General features: G+C 30.2%; 1 protein-coding gene across 1 annotated transcript; it reads left to right on the forward strand.

Moving 5' to 3' along the window:
* The first annotated feature begins 2,541 nt into the window (after positions 1–2,541).
* On the forward strand, positions 2,542–10,812 carry LOC135959939 (endoplasmic reticulum metallopeptidase 1). The gene is made up of 9 exons (XM_065511088.1): positions 2,542–3,233; positions 6,305–6,389; positions 7,774–8,445; positions 8,500–8,680; positions 8,749–8,933; positions 9,000–9,143; positions 9,199–9,404; positions 10,284–10,566; positions 10,630–10,812. The coding sequence occupies exons 1-9, from the start codon at positions 2,551–2,553 to the stop codon at positions 10,795–10,797; spliced, it is 2,607 nt and encodes an 868-aa protein (XP_065367160.1). The 5' UTR covers positions 2,542–2,550; the 3' UTR covers positions 10,798–10,812.
* Positions 10,813–10,865: the final 53 nt, after the last annotated feature.

Consider the following 10,865-nt stretch of genomic DNA (forward strand, 5'->3'; position numbering starts at 1 on the left):
ATACAATATATTTAAAAATTTATTTCTGTGGTTAGGTCCCTAGAAGACCTATGGGAGAAGCCGTGTCAAAAGGGGCAGCAAATTGTAGTTTAGTTTTGTTAATAATTCCCAAACAGTTTATGTGAATTTTAATATAAGACATCTAAGTAAACAGGAAGTAAATATTAATATTTTTGATCGAAATTTTACGTTTCGTCCCTATATATTTGTTCATTGAATCATTGGTTTTTAGACTGGAGACTTTTTTCGGTTTAGATAAAGGTACGCAAACACAATTGCTCACAACTTTTAAACTACGAAATAGACCACTTTAATTTAGGTTTAATTGTAAAATAAATATATTGCCCTTCAGTTGTTTTAAGGTCAATTCTTGTGGTAAATATTTCAAAGTCAAATATCTCGAAAACCGACCCTTTAAAATGCTTTAAAAATTTTCTGAGGATAATAAACACATATCTATATATGTGCAAAGTTTTCGGGTGGATAATCGTATATTAAAGAATTATTATTGAGTGTGTGACTTAAAAATGCGGAATTTTTTTATTTTGAAACATTGTTAGCCATGACCTTTGGATTCCGATCCAAAATAACTGCTCATCTTTTGAAGCCAAGAACGAATCCAGCCAATATCGAATACTCTGTTCCAAAGTGAAGCACATCCCAAAGAGAACGTTCTGCATCGATGGAAACAAATAGTAGTCGGACGGGGCACGTTCTGGACTATAAAGTGGGTGGGGCAAAACTTTCCACTCGGTACATGTTCCCTGTGATGGTCTCGTTAGATTTCTGCACCTCGTAATAGATAGGACCCTTTTGTTCCCACAAAATACAAAGAATTGCCATAATGCCATGGATATTTGCCTTTGGTGTCGATTCGGCTGGTTGGCAGGGCTACACATATGATCTCTTACTCTTGGAATTATCGTAATGAATCCATTTTCCTTGCATGTAATGATTCCGTTATTGCGTTCAGTCAGTATTGGTATGTTACCCAATTTCCCTGCTTTTGTATGAATCCTGCTGCTCGCAAATTGCTGCTTGAGTATAGCTCTCAATGATTTTTCAAGCTTTTATTGAATTTTACAACAATCTTCAGGGAGTAATGCCTCCAATTCTTGGTCTTCATCACCTTAAGTCCTTCACTTCGTGCTTTCAACAGACAGACGGGCAGAAATAACTAGATCGTCTTAGAATTTTATGAGGACCCAGAATATATAGTATACTTTTGTGGGTCTGCGATGTGTTACAAACGGAATGCTAAAATCAATATACCTCCCATCTATTTGGTGGTGGGTATAAAAAAACGATTTTTTCTTTTAGTGTAAACTAAGGGGAAGGGTATACAAGATAAGACACATACTACATAAAATTCACAGCCGAATATAACACTCCAACTTGTTTAGATTCATAAATGCTCAGATATGAATTTCTGTCTAACTGGGTTAACGTTAGTCATTCTCACTTTAGCAAAACAAGATAAATTGTTAAATTTTTGTTTACAAAAATTCTTAGAGAACCAAAAAACCAAATATTTAATGGTTTCATAATGAAGATTTTATCAAAATTGGTTAACGCTAACGTTTGCATGGCGTAAAAAGTGAAATTTTCGAACATTTGTATGTGAAACATTGAATAAAAAGTTGACATTGGACATTTTTGTATGAAATCCTCATTGTATTAAAGTGTTAAAATTATCTTTATGTACTTCTTTCAGTCATAAATAAAAATTAAACATAATTGAACTTGTTCACTAATCCCATAAACATTAAACAAAATACAAAATACAGTATGGAAATACTCATTAGCACTTGATTATTTAGCTAATCTTGTGTTCATTTTAATCAAATAACCTTTTCATAAATACATATATTAAATACACAGAAAAAATTATATTTCAATTCAAACATTTATCCCATATTGAACTGGTTTCAATTATTTCATAATTAAATCAAGTATTCATTTGCTCAAAAACAAAATTTATTGATATTTTCTATTGAATTTTGAGTTTTGAATTTGATTATTTTGACAATTGAATATACAATTTTCGTTATTGGTTGAATTTCAAATACAAAAATTATTGAATGGATAATTCTCGTAATTGAAACACAAAAAATAACAAACATGTGTGTTTCAATTACGAAAATTATCTATTCAATAATTTTTGTATTTGAAATTCAACCAATAACGAAAATTGTATATTCAATTGACAAAATAATCAAATTCAAAACTCAAAATTCAATAGAAAATTACAAGAAATTTTGTTTTTGAGCAAATGAATACCAGATTTAATTATAAAATAATTGAAACCAGTTCAATATGTGACAAATATTTGAATTGAAACGGTTTAAGAAATAGTTTTTTCTGTGTATAAACTCAGTTATTTTAATAAGTTTAATCATTTTGCTGATACTGTTTGTTGACTGATAAGATCAATCAGTATGTGTGATTGCATTGTATTTTGTTTTCACCGTGGGTTTAATTACACATTTAACGCTTTTTGAATTAGTATCAAAAGGAACTTCTATAAAGAAGTTCTAACAAAAAAAAAAAATGACAACGAAAACATTCGAATTAAATCCGGATCCCGGACAAATAAAAAAACATAAAAAATTCCCTTGGTATTGTTCGCCGATATATTGTGTTGTCTGGTTCTTGCTCTTCTATGTGGCCGCCATACCAAGTTTCTATTATTATCCTGCAACAATTTTAATGCGCGATGAATCCCGCCACCCGGACGAGTTTGTGGGTGAAAGAGCTCAAATTCAGTTGTTGGGTTTATCTTCGATTGGTGTAAAACTTACCGGTACTGTGGAAAATGAAGTGCATGCTATTCAATTTCTACTCAATGAAATTGAAAAAATTAAAGCGGCTGCCCGCCATGATCTGTACGATATTGAAGTAGACGTTCAGTATTCATCGGGTTCGTTTATGTTGTGGGGCATGGCTACCAGTTATCATAATGTTTCAAATGTTATTGTTAAAATTTCGTCAAAAAATACTAATAGTGATTCGTATTTGTTGGTTAATTCACATTTTGATTCGGAAGTTGGTTCACCAGCGGCAGCTGATGCTGGTGTTATGATAGTTGTGATGTTGGAAACCCTAAGGGTGATATCGATTTCGGAAAAGGAGCTTAAGAATCCGGTGGTGTTTTTATTAAACGGCGCTGAGGAAAGTAATTTACTGGCGTCTCATGGTTTTATAACACAACATAAATGGGCACCCTATTGCAAGTAAGTAGTAATGCTAGTATGTATTTGTAAATGATTTTGGGATAATTTAAAAAAATATTAAAATGTTTGAGTAATAACTGCAATTACATAGCAATAATTCTATTTTATAACAAGCTAAGTCCAAAAAAATTACAAACTTGTATACCTTACCGATAATGGTGAAGGGTATAACAATTTCGGCAACAATGTGACCTAGAACATAGAACCTTGAGTTTTGTCGTTCTTGCTTTATAATTGTATTCGAATTGTTTTAGTTTAAATGAATGTTATAAAATTTGTAGTGGTTTATAGATAAAAATGTCTTCATCTAAGTATTTATACCCTACACAACCATTTATCAAACACCCACCTTAAAGTATACCAATCAACTCAGAATCCCTTTCTGAGTCGATTAAACGATGTCCGTCCGTCCATCAGGCTGACCTTGTGCGCAAAGTTCATGTCACAATTTTGATGATATTTTGATCAAATTTGGTACATACATTTGTTTTAGCCCAAGAATGAAGCCTATTGAAACTGACTGAAATCGGTTCATTATTTCACCTAGGCCCATACAAATCTCCTCCCGAAATTGGACTTTATCGGTCATAAGTGTTTAATTTATATAGGTATCTACACAAATTTCGCTCCAAATAAGTTTTATATATGGGGTATTTCATGTCAAGTGAACCAACTTTTGAAATCGATGTCTTCCGATCGGGATGAAATTTGCACCAAGGTTAGCTCTATTGGATAGTAACTCAGACACAATTTTTCAACAACATCGGTCGAGAACTCTCTGAGTTATAGGGGGTAAAATTTTGACAATTTGGTCAAACAGGGGTTTTTTCTTATCCATGTAACTTATTACCTATTGTTCTTAGCAAAATGTGTTCCAAATAGTATAGATAGCTATTTCTTCGATCTTTCGAAAAAAAATATTTAAAAAAAAAAATAAAAAATTTTTAATATTTTTTTTCCGAAATCAAAAACTTTTTTGACTTTTTTTTAAAATACGCTATTTTTTTTATTTTTTTTTTTTTCTTAAAATAAAGTTTAGATATTTTCCTTGAACACCTACTTGGTCGCTTAGTGGGATGCGAGTGGGATATCTATCAAAATAAATATTTTGTAACGCAAGACATACAATTTTTTAATTTTTTTTTGCAAAATCGAAATTTTTTTCCAATATGGGACTTTTTTTTAAAAATTTTTTTTGCTCAAAAGAAAGCTTAGGTCTTTTCCTTTAAGACCTATTTTGTCACTTAGGAAGATGTGAGTAGGATATCTATTAAAATAAAAATGTTGTAACTCAAGACATTCAATTATTGACTTTTTTTTTGCAAATTCGAATTTTTTTTCAAAATGGGCCCTTTTTTAAAAATTTTTTTTTAGTCAAAAGAAAGCTTAGGTCCATTCCTTTAAGATATTTTAGGTCCCTTAGTGGGATACGAGTGGGATATCTATCAAAATAAATATTTTGTAACTCAAGATATACAATTTTTGATTTTTTGGCAAAATCAAAAACTTTTTTGACTTTTTTTTAAAATGGGCCCTTTTTGTAATTTTTTTTTTTGCTATAAAGAAAGCTTAGGCCTATTCCTTTAAGATGGTTTTGATCGCTTAGTGGGATGCGAGTGGGATATATATCAAAATAAATGTTTTGTAACTCAAGACATACAATTTTTGTGTTAAAACATTTATTTTGATAGATATCCCACTCGCATCCCACTAAGGGACTAAAAATATCTTAAAGGAATGGACCTAGGCTTTCTTTTGAGCAAAAAAAAAAAATTAAAAAGGGCCCATATTGGAAAAAAATTTTGATTTTGCAAAAAAAAATTAAAAAATTGTATGTCTTGCGTTACAAAATATTTATTTTGATAGATATCCTACTCGCATCCCACTAAGGGACTAAAAATATCTTAAAGGAATGGACCTAAGCTTTCTTTTGACTACAAAAAAAATTTTAAAAAAAGGGCCCATTTGGAAAAAAAATCGTATTTGCAAAAAAAAAAGTCAAAAATTGTAAGTCTTGAGTTAAAAAATATTTATTTTGATAGATATCCCACTCGCATCCCACTAAGCGACCAAAAGGGTCTTCAAGGATAATATCTAAGCTTTTGTTTGACCTAAAAAAAAAGATTAAAAAAGGGTCCATTTTGAAAAAAAAAAGTCAACAAAGTTTTTGATTTTGCAAAAAAAGTCAAAAATTTTATGTTTTGAGTTACAAAATATTTATTTTGATAGATATCCCACTCGCATCCCACTAAGCGACCAAGTAGGTGTTCAAGGAAAATATCTAAACTTTATTTTAAGAAAAAAAAAAAAAATAAAAAAAATAGCGTATTTTAAAAAAAAGTCAAAAAAGTTTTTGATTTCGGAAAAAAAATATTAAAAATTTTTTATTTTTTTTTTTAAATATTTTTTTTCGAAAGATCGAAGAAATAGCTATCTATACTATTTGGAACACATTTTGCTAAGAACAATAGGTAATAAGTTACATGGATAAGAAAAAACCCCTGTTTGACCAAATTGTCAAAATTTTACCCCCTATAACTCAGAGAGTTCTCGACCGATGTTGTTGAAAAATTGTGTCTGAGTTACTATCCAATAGAGCTAACCTTGGTGCAAATTTCATCCCGATCGGAAGACATCGATTTCAAAAGTTGGTTCACTTGACATGAAATCCCCCATATACTGAAAGTCATGTCACGAAATTTTATGATGACCAGTCCATAATTAGTCACAGCTCTCATATAAAGCCACCTTCCGAAAATCAATTTAACGAGCATAAATCTTTTAAAAATGTTGGCATCCACATAAAATTCAACAGAAATAAGTTCCATATAGACATAAATCACACGACCTAATTGCATAGCGATCCAAAATTAATCATAGCTCCCGAAAATCATTCACGAAAATAAATTATTGAAATTTTAAAAGAAAAATATTTTTGCTCATTTACTTAGTGTAGGGTGTTATATGGTTGGGCTTGACCGACCATACTTTTTTACTTGTTTTAGAATGCAGATAACGTAAATCGAATAAATTGTGTGTGTAGTAGATTCAAATGTTGTTTTCTTTTTTAGAGCTTTAATCAATTTGGATTCTTCAGGAGGTGGTGGTCGTGAAATACTTTTCCAAACCGGGCCAAATCATCCATGGTTAATAAAGGTATGTATGTATTTTATGTATGGGCATATAGAAAATAAACTAACTACTAACTAAAACTTACCAAATCAAAATTCTGGTATTATTTTTTTTAATAGTAATTTAATATTTTCCTATTACTTCTTTGGTTACATTTTTGAATACAATTTGATTTCAATTTTATGTTTCTTAAATTGGACATTATTTTATAGTAAAAAAAATCACTTGAGTTAGTAAATTGGCCTAGAACACATTAATTTGTTTCTATAAATAAATTTATGTTATGTTATAGTTTGATACATTTATGAATTAATTGAATTTTCACTAAATATCGATATTTTAGATTTATCCTTTAGATTTTGTTTAAATATGTATTAATCTTTTTTTATATTTATTTAAATTTGTTTTAAATCCAGTGTTTTTAACGAACAAATTTCAAACTTTATTTCCTGTATTAATATATTTTCACTTTTCAACACTTATCTGGATCTACAAAAACAAACATGAAATAATTTGTTTTTATTTTACTTGCAAACACAATAATAACAACAACATAATACAATGTACAACCAAATACAATATACACATGCACTCATATGTAGTTGTAAAATAACAACAACTACGAAATGGCAAACAAAGCTTTGCACAAATAAAATCAATTTTCTTCAATTTACTTTCGTTTCTTATGATATTTTTTAAAATAAAACACTTGAATGTTATTAACTAAACATTTATAAACACTTTTATTATGTTTTTATGAAAATTTGAACACATTTTATATTATTAAATTAATATTTTTCAACCATATCATAAAATTGAGATGCGAACACACGACAAACAACCGGCTAACTAGTAAATAACAACAAATAATGAAAACAAAAGAGAGACAGATTAGAGTACCGTTAGCAAGAGTAGTTGTTAGCAAGGCGAATTCATACAAGGTGGTGTCAGTTCTACAAAAACAACGATTGGTCTTAACAAATGTCAAAAAAACAAAATGAAAAATTTAACAAATAAGTATTTAAACTTTATATAGTGTAGATAATTGAATAGTGCGGGCTTTACTTATTTATGTAAACAATAAATATTTTGTTAATAAGCTTAGAATATGTAGATATTTAAATATAAAAACAAGCTTTGACAGTTGTTAGAACCAAAAAGCGAAAAAAAAAATTATCAGCTGTTTGACTGACTCCACCTTGTATAAATTCGCCTTGGTTGTTAGCAAAACACTAATATTAAGTGTTACCAGATTTAATAAGTGTGAATGGGATTTTAATTAATTTAGTAATAGGAATTATTTAACAAACCTTTTTTAGCGAATATATATTTTTATTAATACTATTCTCAATTTAACCAGCTTTTGGGATGATTATTATTCATTAATATTTTGTATCTATTTCTATAGTATTACCAAAAGGCAGCCAAACATCCCTATGCCACCACCATAGCCGAAGAATTATTCCAAAATAATTTCATACCTTCGGACACTGATTTTCGTATCTTCAGAGATTATGGTGAGGTGCCTGGTCTGGACATGGCGCATGCCTATAACGGTTATATTTATCACACTAAATATGACAATTTCCAAAATCTACAAAGGGGTACCTATCAAACAACCGGTGATAATGTATTGGCCTTAACTTGGGCCCTAGCCAATGCCGAAGAACTTACAAATCCCGAAGCCCATGCCGATGGTCATGCTGTGTATTATGATTTTTTGGGTTGGTTTCTGGTAAGCTACACCGAAACTACGGGTATCATTATAAATAGTATAGTCTGCTGTTGTGCTGTAATATTTATTGGCATTTCGTTATACTTAATTGCCAAAGTAACAGAAAAAGAAGGTGGAGACAGTAAATCAGTGTATATAAAATGTTTATTTATATTTGCGGTGCAAGTGGTAACGGTATTGGCTGCCGTGGGCTTAACTTTACTAATTGCGGTTATTATGGATGCCTTAGGTTTAACACAATGCTGGTATTCAGAAGAATGGTTAATCTTTGGTTTATACTTTTGCCCCATGTTCTTTGCCATGACAATGATGCCTGCCCTTTATATACAATGGACTAAGAAAACGGTAAGAAACGAAATTTTGCTTACAATATTTTTTATTAATATAATATTTTTACAGAATCCTTTGGGTGTAAATGATACTATAACATGTTTTATGCATGCTCACTGCATATTATTGGTTATTATTTGTATTATCATGACTGCTATGGGTATAAGATCCTCATTTTTCCCCATGATAGCTGTATTCTTCTATGCTGGATCGGTTTTATTGAATATGATATTGTCAAGATTTACCACCAGTATGTTAATGAAATTTATATATATGTTTAAGCTTTTTATTATGAATTTATTTTATTATCCTTTTTAGAATGCTATTATATAGCCTTGCATCTTGTATGCCAAGTGATGCCCTTTTGGTTTTACACTTATTTGGCCTTTGTATTTTTGAATACTTTTATACCCATGCAGGGTCGCGATGGTCCCGAAAATAAACCAGAAATTTTAATATCATTATTTGCAGCTATATTTGTAATACATTTTGGCGGATTCATAGTGAGTTGTAGTAAAGTTTTTGTTATAAATTTAAATAATTTTTATGTAATTTTAAATTTCTTTTAGCTGCCTATTTTACACAAGTTCCATAAATCGAAATCTTTATTCTCTATATTTGGTATTTTAACCATAATATTTATTATTATTGCCGCCACCCCGGCTGGTTTTCCCTATAAGAAAGATGTAGCTCCTCAAAGATTTTATGTTTTGGTAGGTTAAACCAATAATATTTATTTAATTATTTGATTGAATTTAATATTTCTAGCATACCGAACGTGTTATTCGTGATTATGATGGTAGGGTTGTTAAAAACGACACAGGATTTTACATACAACCCGTTGATACAAGACCAAATAGTTTGGCGGACACCACTTTCCAAAATGCCTTACCCAGCTCTTGGACTAAAACAGAATGTGAGGAAGAGACATTTTGTGGTTTGCCATTATACAATTCCAGATGGATGGATTGGAAGTAAGTAAAATTAAATTTGTGAGAGCATTATATTTTCATTAATATTTATTTCTTAAACTGGTACAACTGGTATATAAATTCTGCTTTTTTTCTAATTCGCACTGTCCAACAGCATTTTTGGAATAGAATAGCGACCCTATAATTCTGAAAGGAAAGTTTAGTAGATAATTTTTTAGAATAAACTTATAGTCCAGCTGGTTTGAGATTTTTTTTACAGCGTGTCAAAGTTTTAATTTGTTGATCGAAGGGAGCATTATACTAACTGAAAAATAAGTAGTAAATTAATGTTTGAGAGAATTCTTATTGTCAGAGTTATATTGTGAAATTTTATGGGGATCATTTTTGTGGAAGATCTTAACCCTCTATCTCCTCTCTTTAGAGTCAATTTGAGCACTTTTCGAGAAAATGAAAAAATGTCCTTTCAAAAAGGACATTTAGGGATTAAAATATTCTACGAAAATGTTTGCCGGAAAATTTCAGTGCCTTGGGTATCACATTTTTTAAAAAAATCGCCAAAAATCCAATTATGATCCGAATGAGCTGAAATTTAAAATGTAAATAGTCCTTGAGAAGATCTACATGTAAGTTATCTCTTTTAGTTCAAGAGATATTTAGGTTTATTTATTTATTTTTATTTTGCTCGATTTGTTTTCGTTTTCTATATACGGAGAGTCGAATTTTTAATCAATTTTCAAAATTTTATGTCATTTAGTAATTGCAACTTTGACCCACTGTAAAAAAAATTGGACCAGCTCAACTCAACATGTCCTTTCAAAATTATAGGGTCGCTATTCTGTTTTAATCAAAAAGTCTTCATTTGTTGGACAGTGATATTAAAGAAATTTGTAACTAAAATATTCTTAATTTAATTTTTTTCAGAAATTCCACGATGTGGATACCGGCACAGCGTCCCAATCTTGTCATACCCACAGAATTGACACTCACTGGTAAAGTCTACAAAACAAACACCACAATACGTTACAACTTTAGCCTAAAATCAGCCGACAGAATCGTAATCTATATCGATCCTTTGGCAAATGTAAATGTTAGAAATTGGTCATTTGATCCAATACCTTTACAGACAAATTATAAACCGCCCTACTTTATCTATCATGTCTACTCTATGGTTGATACACCCCTGGAATTTTGGATTGAAATAGAGGTGGGTTAAAAGTTTTTCTCATCAAATTTAACAATATTAAATTATTTTACAATTTGTTTTTAGCATGATACACTGCTAGTGGAAGGACCCTACTTACATTTGGGTATAGGAGCCCATTTTCAATATCATACACACACTTATACAGCAGAATTTCAAGATTTTCTCAAAACTTTCCCTGATTGGTCTTACGCCACAAACTGGGCGGCTTCGTATGAAAGCTGGCAATTTTAATTTAACTTTGAAAGAATAAAGGAAATTGCATAATTCAAATTAAAATAATTTTTTTTTGTTATTTATTT

This window comes from Calliphora vicina, chromosome 5, assembly GCF_958450345.1.
Source record: "Calliphora vicina chromosome 5, idCalVici1.1, whole genome shotgun sequence".
Lineage (NCBI taxonomy): Eukaryota > Metazoa > Arthropoda > Insecta > Diptera > Calliphoridae > Calliphora > Calliphora vicina.